At 43.1% G+C, this 19,158-nt stretch overlaps 1 protein-coding gene across 15 annotated transcripts in view; it reads right to left on the bottom strand.

Annotated features, from left to right (window-relative positions):
- The window catches only part of RAF1 (Raf-1 proto-oncogene, serine/threonine kinase), a 188,190-nt gene that overhangs the window by 114,669 nt on the left and 54,363 nt on the right, over nucleotides 1-19,158 (bottom strand). For 4 of the 15 annotated variants that reach the window (XR_006101855.1, XM_042448773.1, XM_042448762.1 and 1 more), the window contains exon 1: nucleotides 7,519-7,542. The exons of 3 other annotated variants lie outside the window; for them this stretch is intronic. Coding sequence is in view for 5 of the 12 variants with exons in the window: in XM_042448773.1 (XP_042304707.1) it covers nucleotides 7,519-7,537 (19 nt within the window). In the remaining 7 variants the exon portion in view is untranslated. Of the gene's footprint in view, nucleotides 1-7,518; nucleotides 7,543-8,290; nucleotides 8,359-11,178; nucleotides 11,311-19,158 lie in introns of those variants that run through there. 8 more of the 15 variants (XM_042448765.1, XM_042448764.1, XM_042448763.1 and 5 more) reach the window with 4 other exon arrangements.

Below are 19,158 nucleotides of genomic sequence, written 5' to 3'. Positions count from 1 at the left end.
CCATTAGTTTACAATTCATGGTTTGTTTGGGACCATTTAACAATACAGTAAACCAGTAAACGCCCCTTCTCAATAGACAAGCAGAGCTATGCTAGGTCAATGCAAAACAGCCTCAAATGTGCAACTAGTCTGTTTCTTCTCACTTTTCACAAGAGGCATATTGTCTGCTAGCTACCTATAAGCACAAGCTATCCTTTAACAAAATGAACAAATACTCTTATAGGTATCAACCATGATAACTTAAGGCATTCTGTAATGGTAGTCAGCCATCAACACGTACAAGTTTTCACTGAGCTGTTTGAATGGTAAAGTTTCCCTAGTTCTCACTCAGAGTGGGGCCTAATGAACAAAAACATTCAGCATATGCTTGTAGTTTGTAGATTTCTGGTGGTTTTAATCATATGGCAGCAACCAATATGAACATATGGAAGACAGTATGTGCAAACTGTTCTTTGAAGCCAAAGAGGATTTTGCCAAGAGCTGTTTTGGTCTCATTAGAGCTTCTATAAGGGACTGGAAAACAGGTGTCTATCACTCAAGCAAATGCACAGCTCACACCAGATTAAAATAGATAAAACACAGAAGTACAAGAACATGCAGGTATTATGCAGGAGCTTTCATTTGTTTTCTCACATCATTCCATTTTTAGTATCAACATGAAAATCTGGCAAGATGTGATCTCATATATATAGTATCTCAAAGTATTTGAACTTTTGTGACAATCAGATTTTTTAAGAACACATTCTGTAACATTTGACTCAATTAATCATCTGTATACTAAGTCCTATGGACCTATATAAAGATATTATACAAGTATGCATTCATTTCACATGTTATACAGAAGGTTCAGTTGATTTTAGCTTCGAACATCAAAGATACCACATTCCAGTAAAACTGACTGACCAAAGCCACCAAGTCTCAAGATAGTATGAAATTACAGTAGTTGCCAAAAGCTAAATAGAAAAGTTTTCCACAACAGATGGCACTGCCATGCTAACAATCTATGCCATAAAACTGGTCTGAAATTAGCCTTTAGTGCCACAGCCTAAATATGTTACTACTTCTGCAAAGGCCAAGTTCCAGGACCAATTTACACAACATACATTGAAATTCTCATCAGTGTTGCTGCATTATTTTTCCAACAGCTGCAATGAGAGAAATTGCTCCCAGCCATAAATATAGTCACCTGATTTGTAATTTATTATGTGTGTAACAACTTGATCCCTTCACATAGATACAGATGTGTGAACTCTGACCCTTAACACACACTACAATGTAAGATATAGCCAAATAGTTCACTACTATTTAGCATAGCAGCACTCCAAAAATTCTAGGAAGGTACTGTTGGTATTCCCACTGCACTATGAGAACATCACCCTAGCTAGAAACATACAACTTGTTGTTTTTGTTGTTGTGTGCCTTCAAGATATTCCTGACTAATAAGAAATAAGGTGAACCATCACACATGTGCAAAAAACTCACACTGAAAAGAAGACATAGGATATTCACTCTAATGTCCATGAAACTATGAAAAGCAAAGGAAAACAGAGTACGGACATTAAACACAAAAATAGCTGGCACATAATGTAACTGCCTACATTAATATAACATAAAACTAGATTCAAGACAAGTTAAATCCAAAGTAAATGCATATGCAAAGATATTCCCATGTGGAGTTGTGCTTTTACAGGCTCTAATTAAAGTCAGCTTTTTATACAATGGAGCAGACATTGTACACTCCCTTGAAGGTCAATCCAAATTACTTCTCTGTCACAATACAGCAAGATGGTGATGTATAGTGTCTACAAGTGTGAACTGAGTCAGCTCTCATGTCAGCCAATATATCCCTAGAATTGCCATAGGTAAACCTATAATGGTTTTTTGTGGGTTTTTCGGGCTATGTGGCCATGTTCTAGAAGAGTTTATTCCTGAGGTTTCACTGGCGAAACTCAAGAATAAACTCTTCTAGAACATGGCCACATGGGCCGAAAAACTCACAAAAAACTATGGATGCCAGCCATGAAAGCCTTCGACTTCACAAACCTATAATGGTCTATCACATAACTATGTCTCAAGTCTACCTCCATAAGCAGTATTTATACATACACAGACAGCACCCACACAAGCAATGTGCACGTGCATATATGTGCACCCCCACCATACACACACACAATTCTAGTAACAGTCTCTCCCTCAAGGAGTTGTAAAATCTAGATAACGTATACAAAACGAACTATATTAAAATACTTTCTATTCTATCTGAATATCAACGACTGGTTAATAAAAATGTACAATATTATAGAAACAGATCTTTAGAAACATTTAAAAATAAAAGGAACCCCTTGATAGAATACTGAAAAGCAAAGGGGGGGGGGGGACTTTATTATAGGTCTGGAAGGACTATGGGATTTATGATTACCTAAAAGACATAGGAGATATATTTTAAAAAGAAAAGTTGGATTCAATAATCATGTGGTTGATATTTATAACAATTCTTTTATTTTGTATACCAAGTTTACTAATTATTCCTCACCTTAAGATATTAAATATTAGAGAACGATAGATAATAATAATAGGCCAGAAGTGAATCAAAAGAAAAAGGAAGGGTATACAATTTATAAGATTCACTTTATTAATGTGTCAAGTGTTCTGCTTTTATTAAGATTACTGTATTTGATTTGTTTTTAATTTTGTACAGAAAATTCAATAAACAATATTCAAAAAAATACTTTCTATTCAAAGACAGATTTCAAGAGCATTGTTTCTCAAACTGAGAAACAGGTTAACAGAGAACTACACTTAGAAATGCAATAGAAATAACATATTAATATTAAAAATAAAAATAATTTAAACAGCAGGTTTTAAATGATTTGTCACTTTACGCTTTCTTGAGCAATTCTGAGCGATGTAAAAAAGTATTTGCCAGCCAATATCTACATTTTTTATTCATGAGCTTTTTATTTGGCTATAATACAGAATAAAACTAATTTCAGTCCTGTCTCTTAGCTTAAAATCACAAGGAGAGATCTACTATTCGGAATAGGTAAAAATAGCATTACTGAAGATGCCAAAGGAGATGCCTTGACCACTACATCAGCTTGTTTTCCTTTTATAACCCTTTGGCTACAAACAGTATATATACACATTGCAGCTAAAACGACAAACTCCAAACTTTAAAAGGATGGAAAAGAAATGTCTCCCCTCATTTTATTTTAATTTGGCTTTTTATACTTCCTTGGGATGTAGACCATTCCTAGAACCACTGTTTTTTTGTTACCTCAGCAAACAAATACTCATCTAAAAAGTATGACATCGGATTCCCTGTTTCTTGTTTGATTCAAATGTATGTGACTATGTGCCTTCAAGCCACCTGTCGATTTATAGTGACCCCATGAATTTTATAGGGTTTTCTTGGGCATTCCCCAGTGAAAATCATTTCTAGTACAGAGGCAGAAAGTCCCTTTTCTCTACACACACACACAGCACACACACACACACACACACAGCACACGACTGTTGAAATGTAATCCAGTCCACCAGCTACACAATAAACTTTTTGTACCTAATGTATGGCTGGGACTACAGCAGGGCAATTATGAATTACCTGGCCTGAGTACATGACTGATGAAGAACAATTCAGTTTGGTGGGCCATAGGTTTGGGCATCTGAAAGAGAAAAATCTTCTACAACAAAAGATCAATATGAATAATGGAAGCTAAATGTTTGGCAATGAATCTTAAATTTCTGCTGTGCTAACTTGCCAAACAATGTGTCCTATGAACATTTTTTTTTGGAGGGAGTGTTTCTATTCTTTTAAATAAACACTTTTATATCCAGCAAGGATCTGGATAGTAGCACATCACATAGAATAAGAAGCCTAACACACTTCTCAAGAGCTACTAAAGATATTAGTAGGATAGATTCCCTTTCCTTAGTTACAAAGAAATATTGGTGTTATCTATGCTTGATGCTTACAACATGGCAGAAAATCAAGATGGAGCTGATAAACTGAAGGTAAAATTTCTTCTGCCAAACCCCCCCCCCCCAACAGTCTTCAAAATTCTACTGCCAAATTCATAGCCAAGGTTAGGATTCAAAGCAAGTATACAAGCTGAGTAAGCCATGATTATTAAGCAATTCCAGCACTTAGGACTGCTGGCAAAACTTGACTCCAGTTATTTATATAGCCAATGCTAGAGATGAATAAAAACTTTCTGTATTTTATAGAAAGTTACAGAATATATAACTACAGCATACTATAGATCAGGGCGGAGCACACAGAGTGGCAGAGGCCCATTTTAGAGTCCTTCTGATCCTGCACAGGCTGCATACCTACCTTTTCTAGAAAAAAGACGTCTCATTTCCAGCACTTTTCCAGTTACTTTTTTGCTAGGTTTTCTGCTGGCTGGGGGGAAGGGGATTGGGGGGTGGTAACAATGCTTAGAAGACCCTTCATCCCCTCGATACATTTTTGGCTAAAAATATATGGGGGGGTTTTGGCTGAATTTGTGTGTGTGCAGGGACGTAGCCGGGGGGGGGGGTTCCGGACTCCCCTTCCGTTAGATACAATGAATGGTGCATGCTGCTGCGCTGCCGCACCCAAGCCCCATTATAATGGTGGTACTTAGTGTGGACCCCCCTTCCTAAAATCCTGGCTACATCCCTGGTGTGTGTGTGTGAGAGAGAGAAAAATAGAAGGTGCCTTGGTAGTGTCCACAAGAGCTACACCCCATCCGCCACTGCTATATAGGACCCACAGGCAGCACAACTGTCATCCCTGCCATAAATCATAAAGTTAACAGGGAGCAAACTTTAAGATAAAAATGATGTTATGCACTCATAACAAGTTTTAGAGATCTTAAGTCCATAAACACAACATACACAGAATCGTTCCCAAATAATCCAATTTTAAACAAAAAAGTTAATTCTCTCTGTGTGTTATTCAGTTCTCCTTTGCTATATTGTCTTTTCTTGACAAGATTTGTTCAGAAGAGGTTTGCCATTGCCTTCCCCTGCGGATGAGACCATGTGACTTGCCCAAGGGTCACCCAGTGGGTTTTGTGGCTGAGCTGGAAATTGAACCTTGGTCTCCAGAGTTGTAGTCCAACACTCAAACCACTACGCCACACTGGCTCTCTTTTCATCTATGAAGTCTGTGAACTCACCTCAAATCATTTCAAAAGTTAAAAATACACAATTTTTTTAAAGTTTTATTGATAAAAATTGACAGTATACAAACATCAACAGACCAAAATGACACCATGACATACAAATTAACAACTTACAACAAATAATTATCTTCAATATCTCTTATACCCTTTTCTATCCATATACTTCCTATCTTCGTTATTTCATCTTTATTACTGTAATTTTCCCCATATCCCAGGTTCCTACTATACCAATAATCGTGGATTCCATACATTAATATTGGTTTTACCAAATAAAATAAATAATAATGATATTGAAATTGATTATACGCTGATTAAAAACACATATACACTTGTCCCTCCGTATTCGCTAGGGTTAGGGGCACAAGACCCCCATGAATATGGAAAAACCACAAATGGCAAAAACACCATGTTTTTACCTGAGAGGACACCTCTCTAGGAATCTCTAGGTCCTCCAGGGCAACTCTGGTCAACGTCTGACAGACACTGACCATTGAACTGCACTGGAGGAGCTACAAAGGCCTAGAACAGTAGTCTCTCTAGGAATCTCTAGGTCTTTCAGTGTGAGTTTTTTCATTAAAGTTGACCACTGAGTTGCATTAGAGGACCTTCCTAGAGAGAACATATTAATCAAATAGAACATTTTAAAATACTGGCAGAAAATGGAGCACACAACCTAAAAACTAGGTAGGTAAGTTTTAGCAGTGAAAACAGCCATTTATTTGAAATTTGCTATATTTATGCTTCTCTCCCTATATGTACAATAGTCAAGCTTCTCCAGCAGTACCTGATAGAATAAGGGCAAGCATAAAATACAACACCATCTACAAACTGCAGACCACCTTGGGAACCTCTTTGCTACTGCACTACTTAAAGGAACAAGTAGATATATTTCTAAGTCAAGCAATGGGGCGAAACAGATCACCCAGAAGGAGTGGCTTCTGGACACCCCTTTGCGCACCAGACTGGGGCTGCGGCAACCACACACCATGGCCCCAATCCGGCATTTTCCCAATGCAAAAAGAAGTAGCAAAAAGCTGCTCCTTTTTGCACCAGGAAAAATGTGCCTTTGTCACACCGCCAAAACACCACAACACTGCCTGATGACTGGCTGGGTGGGCGGTGTGACGCCGGTTTGGGGGCGGAGTCGGGGTGTGCGGAAGCTATGCCCCCAAGCCTCCAGGGAGCCGGCTCTTTTTGCCGGTGTGTTCAGCCCCAGTATTTCAGTTCTCTGTATTACTTATGTAATTAGTACAGTATACAGTACTATTACTAAATACTGTAACGTCAGTCCAGTTGTAACTCTCAGAGAGAATAAACCCACTAAATTAAGAGAAGTTGACACACCCAATTCCCATTTATTTAGTAAGTCTAACTGTACTTGATACTAATAATTAAATTTAGGCCTTGATATTTCATACTGAAATTATTTAATGGAGAGATCCATACGATGACTTTACATGAAGTTCGACCTTCTGACAATAAACGTTATATGTTATTCATGATGATGTTTAATAGTCCAGTAGATTATTCTTTCAGAGTTACAAACCGGCTGTTATCCTTTTTTGACAGCAGCCCTGTGTATTCCTTGAATATAGCCAGTGTTTAGCTATTTTAGTTCTCTGTAGCATCAACTTTCCAAATACAACAGAAACTTAAAAAAAACATTCTGCAAAATGAGCCACATAATACAAAAATAAATTTTGGTTGAAAGTCACCATTTGTTTAGAATAGCCTTTCCCAATCTCTTACCTTCCAGATATGTTATGACTACAGCTCTCATCATCCCTGTCTAGTAAGATCAAGGACTGATTAGTACTAGAAAGAACACATCATTACATGTGTTACATTATGTATTATTTACTTTAGAGTACGTGTGCCACTTTGCATTTTAAAACACCCAAAGCAAGTAATAGTCAACAACAAAAATACAGTAATACAGGCCTGGTACAGATTTACCCGAAAGGGTGGGCTGGGGCCGCCTTTCCTTGCCACGTAGCAGCGCCATAGCAACCAAATTGCATGGCGCTGTTACGCGAAAATAAAGGACTGCTACAAAGCAGCTCCATTTTGTGCCACCATAAACAGCTGGTGGCGGCGCATGTGCGTCGCTGCTGCGTGGCTCCATATGGACTCCACGCAGCAGTGACGTCATAGCTGTGCACACCGTCTGGACAGTGCTGCACACCTGTGGTGTCATGGCAGTGTGCTAGGGTTGCGGGGCATGTGTACACGCTGCCCCGAGGCAACCCTAGCACATCGCCATGATGCTGCAAAGGGCCCGTTTGTTCCGGGCCACAGTTAAAATGATAAAACAGTTTTGTTCCAAAGTTAATTATTAGGAAAATACCTGTGTAAACAAACTCCATTTTCAGTTGATGGCACAAACATCACACAGGGAGAGCCTGTCAAAGTTTAACAGAGAGGTCATTCCATGCAGTGGCATCACAACAGAGAAGGCCCTCCTCTGCACCACGATCAAATGACCCTCACTAGGCCACAGTACACCAAGAACCACTCCAGCAGTAATGGAAAGACCAGGGTAGGGGACAGAAGAGAAGACAGTTTCCAGTATATTAATTATTTATGTTCAGCAGGAGCATTCTGCCACCATCACATTCTACACTAGTTGCAAACTCCAACAATAATCTGCTCCACACAAGCATATTATCATAGCTCAATCTTGAGATCACCAATATCTGGATCGCAGGAACTAGGCAATCCTTGTTCAGGAATGGTCACAGATGTCAAACCAGCCCAAGGTGGTAGCTGGCACTTCTTGACAGGAATGAATCCAAGACCATTCCCAAAACTGCACACCTCAACTCCCCAGCAGAGTGCAACCCCTCCAGAATAGGAGTAACCACCTATCAATCCACTGAGACTCTCTGTTTCAGAGAATTTGTTCAGTTTTATGATAGAAAGCAACATCTCACTGCCTTTTATTTTTAAAAAACCGATTAAAAGCACAGTCAGCAACATTGCAGTGAGTATCTGTTTCAAGTAATCATCAATACAGCTACACCAATAATTACTATTGTAATAGTGAAAAGCCAGCGCTTGTCCAACATTTCTTTCTGCATTACTATATGTGAACAAGACTCAACTTTTCAGGACCTTACCTCAGAAGTCTACTAGTTTTGAGATATGTGTGTGCTGCTGTACATCCAGTGACCATCTCATGCTTGTGCTGAAAAAGAGAAATATAAAGCTGCCTCATATAGAAACAGACCACTGGTTTTCCTAGTCTAGTACTCTTTATTTTGGCATCACTTCTACCAAGGTCTCTGCAGAGGTCTTTCAAAGCACTGCTACCCAAGATCCTTTCAGCAGAGACCCAATGGTTGCACTTGGGGCCCAAACAGACTGCAGAAATAATCCAGTTTGAGACCGCTTTAACTGCCCTAGCTCAATGCTAGGGAATTCTGGGAACTGTAGTTTTGTGAAACATTTAGCCTTCTCTGTCAAAGAGAGCTCTGAGGCCACAACAAACTACAGTTCCCAAAATTCCCTAGCACTGAGCCAGGGCAGTTAAAGTGGTCTCAAGATGGATTATTTCTGCAGTCTGTTTTGGCCCTTAGTTTTATATATCAAAAGCAGCCGTGGTTTTGCCCCTCCCCCAATTTATAAATGCAACACATTCAAAAACATCTGCTTAACTAGTATTACATCTTCTTTTATGATTTCAAACAGGAACATCGATAAGTCTGTGAATGGATGGACAGCTCCTAGCACTATCGATCAAAAAACACAATGCAGCTATTCTGACTCTTCCTCATTAATAGATATTGTGTGAAAAGAAAAGGCCTTGGGAAACAGCCTGTTTTATTCAAGTAGTACTGTACTTCATTCTCACTTTCAAGCTACAATATTATGCACACAGATAAGTCTCAAAGGTGCTACAAGATCCCTTTGCATAATGACATTCCAGAGCTGCAGGGCTATGTCTCTGAATTCAGAGCTACTAGCATTATTAATGCCACTCTGCAGAGAAAAAGAGAAATTGTGTACATGTTTACATTGATTTCCCCACTCTGACTTGTTTATGTTTTTTTAAAACATCATTAACTCTAAGCAACTCAAGGCAAACTTGTTTATAGCAAGGCCTGGATTTGCATCATCCCAACTAAATGCCTTACAGAAAAGAAGACCAGTTCATGTCAAAGAAAACCTGAGTAAGCTCAACATAGCCTACTCCTATCTTACACTGACAAAGAGTTTTGGTTGCTCTATCCAGAAAATGCCCCTTACACACAGGGATTTGACTTTACTTTTGCACAGCATGATGATGCCAATAAGTTGTGGAATGGCTACTAAATTCCCTCCTGGGGTCCATCTATCTTGAAACAACCAAAAACTCCTCATCCTTCCACAGACAGAGGCTGTTGCAGCACTGCAGAATTAATGCAGTTTGACACCACTTTAGTTGCCATGGTTCTATCCTATGGAATCCTGGGATTTGTAGTTTATTGTGGCACCAGAGAAGGCTGAACATCTCATTCAGACACCTCCAACAGCCTACCTGGCTGTAAAGTACAAAAGGGCCCCCCATATGCAGTGGTTTGTATCTGTGGCTGGGGGAGGGGGAAGCTCTAACCCATTAGCTTTTGCCTTGCGCTTTATGTGAGGCTCCTAGGGGACATTTCCCGAGCCAGCATTTAAAAGCCAGGGCAGGCTGGTTGCAGCAGAGGGCTCCAAACTCATCACTCTTAAGGTTGCTGCTTAGAAAGGTCCGTAGTCATGTTTTATACAAAAAGGAAAAAGCTAAGCAGACCACAAAGCTCCAAATCCAGGACTTCCATCACACTGAGCCACTTTGAATCTGCAGTCTGGCAGCAGCCCTGGACGCGCAATAAATAAAAGCAGATCGTTGGGTTCAAGAGGGGGAAGCAAACACACCGGCCATTCAGGGTAAGCAAGCCCAGGCAGGGTGGCCAGGAGCCAGCCTCCTTTCCCAGGACACATCCTACATTTCAGCCCTCTCTGCCCAGGAGGCAGTTTGGAGCACGACTGAGCAGCATGGATTTATATTTATGAGCCTTTTAGCTCTTATTTGGCCATATCCTCCATGCTGCAGTGCCTTGTCCTCCTCTGCCCTCATGACAAAGACCAGAAACCACCATCTGCCCACCAATGCCTGGCAGGAAAGACGAGAGGGCAGACAACTCCTCTCCTTCTTTGGAGGTCTTTAAGCAGGGGCTGGATGGCCCTCTGTCAGGGAGTTCCTGCATGGCAGGAGGTTGGACTGGGCGGCCCTTGGGGGCTCTTCCAACTCTCTGTGGTCTCAGTCAGCCAAAAGAGAGAACCCACAAACACCAACTGGATCCCCAAAAGCAGAGCAACTCGCCTCCCAAGGAAGTGGTTAGAGGAGGAAGAAGAAGGGGAGGGAGCATCCAGTCCCTCTCTGGGCAAGAAAGCGCAAGGCTGCCAACTGGCCCCACACCCGCCCGCCCCCTGGAGCTCCAGGCGCGTCCTCCTTTTCCCGGACGCCTCCGACAGGCCAACCTCCTGCCCAGGAGGAATCCCCAAGACGTCCTCCATCCTGAGCAGGACCAAGAGGCAGCACTGACACTTTCTAGCAGGGTCTGCATTTTTCTTCTTCAGCGCCCTCCATTTCTGAGCAAGACATTCCCTGGGAGGGGTTCCTTTTAAGCCTTCAATTGGGTCTACATCCTCTGCAGTCACACTGTCCTCCAACGTCCTCCATTTCCTGAGCAGGACCGACTAGCCTTAATAACACGCCCTGAACGGAGCCTGGACAAGAGGCATACATTCACACGGCTATGGCTGCATCCACACTGGAGGGATAACCCGGTTTGGCAGCGCTTTAACTCTCTGTCTGGCTCAAGCTATGCTCCGCTCTGGGCCCCACAACAAACTCCAACTCCCAGAATTCCACAGCAAAGAGTCAGACAACAAGTATATATCGATATCGATATCGATATATACATACACTATATATATATATACACACCCCTCCTCAGCTTCTCCCCTTTTCACAGTCACCTACCTTTCCCCGCCTTGCCTTCGGGGCGCCCTCTCCGCTTCACTCCGGCGCTGCTGCCCCTCTAAAATGGCGGCCTGACCAACAGCGAAGAAGACATTTATTCCCCAGCCCTGGAATCGATGATGTCGGCGCTCGGCTGACTGCGTCTGGGGGGAGGCCCTCGCACCGCCCCTGCCCAGGCCCCGCCCCCTTCGGCTCCCTGGCCGCCATTTGATGATGAGGCGGCGGCGGCTGGCGCGCATGCGCAATGAAAGGAGTTAGGCAAGTGAGAAGAAGGCTCCCCTGAGGAAGCCAGGAAAGTAGTCAAAGGCTACCCTCAGCTTCTTCAGCCTTGTCTAGACTGGGATTAGACTCTCCAGCTGCCCCCTTGTTTTTCCATCCTCTCCTTTAATCAGGACCAAAAAAGAGAGAGGTCTCCATAGCCATTACTGTACTTAGCTTTATGACAGAGCAGGCTAAATGTCTCACAAAACTATAGTTCCCAGGATTCCACAGCACTGAGCCGTGGCAGTTAAAGAGGTGTCAAACTGAATTAATTCTGCAGTGTGGAAGCTGTAGCATTAGCTTTCCTAGACTTGCCGACTTTGTCGGATGCATCTCCTTCTTTTGCTCATTGATTCTCAAAAGGCCCTTTGCATACTGATACTGTACAGTATTCCAAACTAACAGGGCTGTCTCTGTTCCTGAATACAAACTGCAAATGCAAATCACTTTACTATTTTAAAAGCATCTCCCAGTTGCTAAGTAGCTGGTGTAGACCCATTTCAAATGCTTCGACTGTAGTCCTCCAGCTCCATACGTTTTCACAATGGTTAACAACTTTAAATCCATATATATTCCCTTTGCAAGACCAATATGACTCTGGAGAACAGAGTTCGAATCCCTGCTCAGCCATGGAAGCCCACTGGGTGACCTTGGGCAAGTCACACTCTCTCAGCCTCAGGAAGGCAAAGGCAAACTCCTCTGAACAAATCTCCCCAAGAAAACCTCATGGCAGGTTCACCTTAGGGTCAGCATACATCGGACATGACTTGAAGGAACACAACAACACCTGCTCTATAACTGGGTTGCTTTAAAGTAGTAAATGAATTTTTAAAAGTACATATGTTGGCTGCATGCAGACGATTTGAAACTTTGCTTATACAACTGTAGTCAAGGATTTGATTAGCAACAGCTCCTGGGTTCCTGGGGTTTGCAGTTCAGAGAGGGCTGCTGAGAATTCTCAGACAGAAAGTTTTGGTGCTTCACCAAACTACAAATCCCATGGTTCTGTAGGATGTTGCCACGGCCGTTACAAGTTAATATGTGTGTGTTGTGTGCCTTCAAGATGTTTCTGACTTACAGCAACCCTAAGGTGACCCTAAAAGATAATATAGTGCTAAAACTGTGCACTGTGAAAGGGCCCTTGGGCTTTCCTCTGGACTGTCTTTGAGTTTTGCTTAGGAGGCACAACTCATAGTGATCCCAGTCCTTCTTGGAGGAGCATTCTCAAAACATGGTGCTAGGAGGCTTCAGTTCCACTCCACTCATAGCAGGTAACATATAACATGCCACACCAAGTTGCCATGCTTGTTCCTAACATGGAGCTGTGGGGGTGAAGGCCCATCAGTCTGTAGACATTTCCATCTGCAAATCAAAAGTGAGGCTCTGGAACTCCTGAAGCTACGTCTGGAGGTGGTTTTGGCACGGACGTGTGTGCAGCCTTCATTTGCTCTTTAAACCAGAAAAACACCCTGTGCTTTTTCTGACCTTTGAGAACTGGCCACTTTTCTTGTTGTAAACAAAAGGCTGTTCACAGGAATGGGCAGACTCTTCAGGACCACGGGATGAGCGGACGACAGTGACTGCGTGACCAGTATTGCACCAGTGAATGACTTATGCAGGCGATTTCCCTCTAAAGTTCATTAAGCATCCTAGTAAAATAAGGGTAGCTAAGCTGAAGGTTTCCTGCACATTTGAATAGAGAATTCTAAACTGATATTCCTGATCGTGAACATAAACAGATAGTTATATGCAGCCCACAGGTGTATAATAATTTTGTTTATGTGTTGCTTAATACATTTCAGTTAATGGATAGTTTAATTATATTTTTAACTTTTGCATGTGGTATATTTTAGCCTCTTTTAACTCTTTTAAGCCCTAGTGCCTGAGGGTTAATTGAAAGCTCACATCTACCATTAATAAATCAAGAGCTAGACAGAATTCAGGGATGGAAAAAGATCAAATAAACACATTTCTCCATCAAAGATTGTTTCCATAAGAGGAAACTAAGACATCTCTCTCTCCCTCTCCCTCTCTCTCTCTCTCTCTCTCTCTGTGTGTGTAGTCCTCCAGCTCCATACATTTTCAAAATGGTTAACAGCTTTTAATTCTGTATATATTCCCTTTGCAAGACTTTGGTATTTGGCAACATGTATTTAAATTTGATGCTGAGACAAAGACTACTCTATACTTAACAAGACTTTATCTTTGCATTATTTTAAATGTTTCTGCCTGCTGTGTATTGCCTCAGGTGCCTCGGTGAGCTGGGAGGTGCTATAGAAATACTTTAAATAAATAAATAAATAAATATTAATGCTCAGTATTCCTGCATAGTGAAAATGATGGTGATGATAGTCTGCATAATATTCAATGTTAAAGGCGTTTGTCTGGGAGAAATACAAGTGACAGCAGTGGCTAGACTCACAAGGATTCCTTCAGTATTGTTGATGGGTGGTTTTATTTTGGCTCTCACCAGTAATTTATGAACATTTGTTAGGTAAATGCAGAGGTTGGCAAATGACAATAAGAGGAGGCTTCCTGATGGCTTTTGCAAGATGTGAATTGGTTACCAATGGTAAGCTGTCCTTAATAGCCAGGAGGCTGGGTGATGCTGGATGAGCCTACCTGTTTTGTTCTTGTTTTGACCTCTTTCTCAAATGACATATTTCTCAAGTGACATGTTCCTCAGATTCTGTTGTAGATGTTATTTTAAAAACATAACACCCTCTGACTTGGGGGGGGGGGCTACATAGATCACATCATCACATATACTGACAGCATACTAATTTTTTAGGTGTCAGTTCATGTATACCAAAAATGACATTGTCCACACATAAGGGGGAAAGGCATCGGTAGGCTCAGAGAAACTCCAAAGTTTGCAATTCCCAAAAAATTATACATGTTATTTTTTAATCTTGAGGGAGGTAATGCGGATCTTGAAGAGTATGTAAGAAGACTAGAAATGGGAAGGCCAGCAGTAAAACAACTAGACAAGTTCCTAAAGAGTAAAGATATGAAACTGAACACTCAAGTTAGAATCATCCAATCTGTTGTAGTCCCCATCACCATGTATGGATGTGAGAGCTGGATAGTGAAGAAAGCGGATATAAGGAAAATCAATTCATTTGAGATGGGGTGCTGGAAAAGATTACTGAAGATACCATGGACATCTAAAAAGAAAAATAAATGTGTCTTTGAACATCAAGTTTGAACTCTCCCTGGAAACCAAGGCCCTTTACAGATGGGCCTTTTAGTACGTACTCTGTACGTACTAGGGTTGCCCGGGGGCGTCTCTTTCAGACGCCCCCAACCCTAGTACATACAGGGTACAGTATGTACAAAATGGAGGCGCCCATTCTACATGGGCACCGCCATTAGGACATCACGGACGCGCCGCCTCCAAACAGAGTGGCGCGGATGTGACGTCCTGGCACCCTTTCTGCGGTGCTGGAAGGAGTTCCGAAATGGAGCTCCTTCCTGGGTTTGTGTCACTGGCGCAGCCTTTACACAGCTGCACCAGCGACACAAAGGAGAGAGGCCCCTTTCTCCCTTTCTCCGCCATGTCAGGGTGTACCACCATCTTGAGGGGGAGAGACGAGGCCTAGCCTGGAAAGACTAAGAGCCCTCCTCCCGACCACCATCTTGAGGGGGAGAGAAGAGGCCTAGCCTGGAAAGACTAAGAGCCCTCCTCCCGACCACCATCTTGAGGGGGAGAGGACGAGCCTGGATGTCACGACTAAGAGCCCTCCCCACGACCACCATCTTGAGGAGGTAGAGAGACGAGGCCCTAGCCCTGGAAAAAGACTAAGAGCCCCTCCTCCCGACCACACCATCTTGAGGGGAGAGACGATGCCTAGCCTGGAAAAAACTAAGAGCCCTCCTCCCCGACCCCACCATACTTTTTTTGAGGGGGGAGAGACAGAGCTCTATGCCTGAAAGAACTAAACCCTTCCTCCCAGCCACCATCTTGAAGGGGGAGAGAAGACAGCCTAGCCCATGGAAAAAAGACTCAGAGCCACCCTCCCCTCTCCGACACCATCTTGAGGGGGAGAGACGAGGCCCTAGACCCCCATTTGGTGGAAAAAGACTAAGAGCCCTCCCCCCGACCCACCTAATCTTGAGGGGAGAGACGAGGACCCTGGCCTGGAAAAGACTAAGAAAGCCCTCCCATCCCGAACCACCATCCTTGAGGGGGAGAGACGAGGCCTGGCCCTGGAAAAGACTAAGTAAAGAGCCCTCCTTCCCCGAACCTCACCCATCTTTGAGGGAAGAACGAGGCCTGGCCTGGAAAAGACTAAGGCCCTCCTTCACCGACCAACCATCCATCTTGAAGGGGGAAGAAGACGAAGGCCTAGCCCTGATAAGACTAAGATCCATCCCTCCCCCGACCACCATCTTGAGGGGAGAGACTAGGCCCCTAGCCTGAAAGACTAAGTAAGCCCTCCCCCCGAACCCCACCCATCTTGATGGGGAGAGAACGAGGCCTAGTGCCAGAAAGACTAAAGAGCCCTCCCCCCGACCCACCATCCTTGAGAGGGGGAAGAAACAGGCCTAGCCTGGAAAGACTAAGAGCCCTCCTCCCGACCACCATCTTGCAGGGGGAGAGACAAGGCCTGGCCTGGAAAGACTAAGAGCCCTCTCCCGACCACCATCTTGAGGGGAGAGACAGGCCTGGCCTGGAAAGATAAGAGCCCATCCTCCTCCCGACCACCATCTTGAGGTGGAGAGCCGAGGCCTGAGCTGGAAGACTAAGAGCCCTCCTACCGACACCATCTTTGAGAAGGGGAGGAGCGTAACTAGGCCTAGACCTCGGAAAGACTAAGAGCCCTCCCCCCGACACCAAAAAACATCTTAGAGGGGGCGAGATACGAGGCCTGGCCTGGAAAGACTAAGAGATCCCTCCGACCACATCTTGAGGGGAGAGACGCAGGCCTGCCTGGAAAGACTAAGGCCCTCCCTCCCGAACCACCATCTTTAGGGGAGAGAGACGAGGTCCTAGCCTGGAAAGACCTAAGAAAAAAGCACCTCCATCACCGACCAACCTACATTGAGAGGGGGGAGAGACGAGAGGCCTAGCCTGGAAAGACTAAGAGCCCTCCTAAAATTTTTTTTTTTTTTTTTTTTTTATAAAATTATAAATAAAATCACGACCACCATACTTGAGGGGGAGAAGAGACGAGCCTAGCCTGTGAAAGACTAAGAAGCCCGACCACCATCTTGAGGGGGAGAGACGAGGCCTGGCCTGGAAAGACTAAGAGCCCTCCTCCCGACCACCATCTTGAGGGGGAGAGACAAGGCCTGGCCTGGAAAGACTAAGAGCCCTCCTCCCGACCACCATCTCCAGGGGGAGAGACAAGGCCTGGCCTGGAAAGACTAAGAGCCCTCCTCCCGACCACCATCTTCAGGGGGGAGAGAGGACTTGCAATTTTTTGTATTGCATTGCAATTTTTACTGTACAACGCTATGATCATTGCGGAATAGCGGTCTATAAATAAAACTTATTATTATTATTATTACTTGGGGCTTGAAGCACCAAGGACACCCCTTTTCAGGCTGCAGGGAAGTGGCCTTTTGCCGCTTCCCCGCCACCTGGAAAAGCAGCGGATCGGGGCCTCGGAGCTGCTGCTGTGGCAGCTGAGCCCCCAATCCGTCGGAAAAAGGGGTGGGTACAGGCCGCCCCAAAGGGGCAGTCTGTAAACTGCCCAAGAATTAAATTGAGGCTGTCGTACTTTGGCCACATCATGAGAAGGCAGGAATCACTGGAAAAGACATTAGAAAAGGTAGAGGGCAATAGAAAAAGAGGAAGACCGTACACCTGGTGGCTAGACTCAATCAGGGAGGTCACGGACCTGAATCTGCAGAGCAGGGGAGGATAGAGGCCTTTGGTATGTCTCTTGCACAGGGCTGCCATGAGTCAAGGTCAACTTGAGTCCAGCTAATAACAACAACATCAAGCATAATGGGGAAGAAAGTGAAACAGCTCAGTTACAACGAGCAACCTCAGTGGATACAGAATATAGTCTGTTTCTTGGAGAAGAAACACTGAAGACCATGGTGGAGGGAAAACAGAATGGAAGAAGAAATGGTTGATTCATTAGAAAGATGAATATTCCACACTGCAACATTTTGTTGCAAGCCCCAATTGCAGAGATTGGGACAAAGTGGAGTTGTAGGCCTTCTTTGACAGCAGAAGGGAGGACCTATCTACCACTGTATATGATACATGGCTGCAGAGTGCATACAGTTAAAACTATTTCTTCATTTAAAAGGGGGGGGGGTGTAAATCCATTGAATCAATGAGTCTCACAGTTAGTCAACATTTATTTATGGCTTGTTCAGTTAATAGCTATGCTCTAGCGGGAACTAACAATTGGATTTAGCCCCAAAGTTTGCTCTTGCATTTACTAAACAATCTGAAATCTCTGTTCATTCATTCATTTATTTACATAAATTATAATTTAGTGTGAAGACCATATTCTTCTAAGACCCAGAGCCTACGTAATTGCGGTAGTGTTTAGTTGCTTTTAACTTGAGTTGAGCAACAACAAGCTGAGTGTCCTGAGATATATTGCTGAGGACAGTCAACTTCTTGTTGCATAAAGACATGAAATGGATTATGGGCAGAGAGATTGAAATTACTCCCTTTCATGAACACGGCATTGATGTACCTCTGCTACGATCTGAACAGTTATTCTAGTTATATTTATACCATAAAGCCCAGAGGTTCATAGCAGGCTTATAATGTCATGATGAAACCCAGTGTGGTACAATGTTTAAAGTAACAGCTTGAATTTGAGAGATCCAGGTTCAAGTCCCAGCCATTAAGTTAACCTAGCCCAGTCCCTCTTTTTCTCCCAGCCTACACTACCTCACAGGATAGTTGTGAGGATAAAATGGGAAAGGGGAGAGCTATGTATGCTATCCTCAACTCACTGGCACAAGATAAGGACACAACATAAGTTATACAATGCATATACTCTGAGAAAACAGCCATCATAGTAACGTATGCAAATAATATAAAATCTCACTGAAATATAGAACATTCAGTTCTGCAGACTTTTAGAATAAAAAAACTACCACAGGGCTTGGGAAATCATAAAACAGAATATTGCCAAGATTACTCTCTTAGAACCTCTCCTGTGGTTATTGCATATAAAATTACCAAATATTTTTAAAGGGCATTCATATATGAACGAAGAATTAATGAATGAAGAATGAGTGGCTTTCAAAACATGCAAGCCATAGAAGAGGAAAGTGAGCCATGCTGAACCAGAAAGTATCTCTATTATACAGAGCTACACATACCAAATTTGGAGATGGCCACTCATACTAATTTAAAAAAAAAAGTGGGGGGATAGATGCTTGAAATATATTGCAGGACAATCTTATGCTCAGACTAAACTGATGGCAATGCCTAGGGTTTCATAAAAGCTGGTGCTTCCAGATTATATGCCCCTTTAGGGCACATCAGAGATATTCTGGTTTATTTTAATGCAAATCAGCTGGCAGAAGAGCTGGAAATATGGATGGAGGAGGGAAAACTGAGGAAGGGTATCATTACTTGGATGGGAGACTGCCAACAAATAGCAGGTGCTGTAGGCTATATTTCACAGGCAGGAACTGGCAAAAACACCTTTGAGTATTCCTTGCCTAAGAAAACCCCATGAAATTCATGGGGTTACCATATGTCAACTTGACAGTAAGTACATACAAACATACACA

The sequence above is a fragment of the Sceloporus undulatus genome, chromosome 2, assembly GCF_019175285.1.
Source record: "Sceloporus undulatus isolate JIND9_A2432 ecotype Alabama chromosome 2, SceUnd_v1.1, whole genome shotgun sequence".
NCBI lineage: Eukaryota > Metazoa > Chordata > Lepidosauria > Squamata > Phrynosomatidae > Sceloporus > Sceloporus undulatus.
The sequence above is the reverse complement of the archived record's forward strand: the minus strand, read 5'-3'. Positions and strand labels throughout refer to the sequence as shown.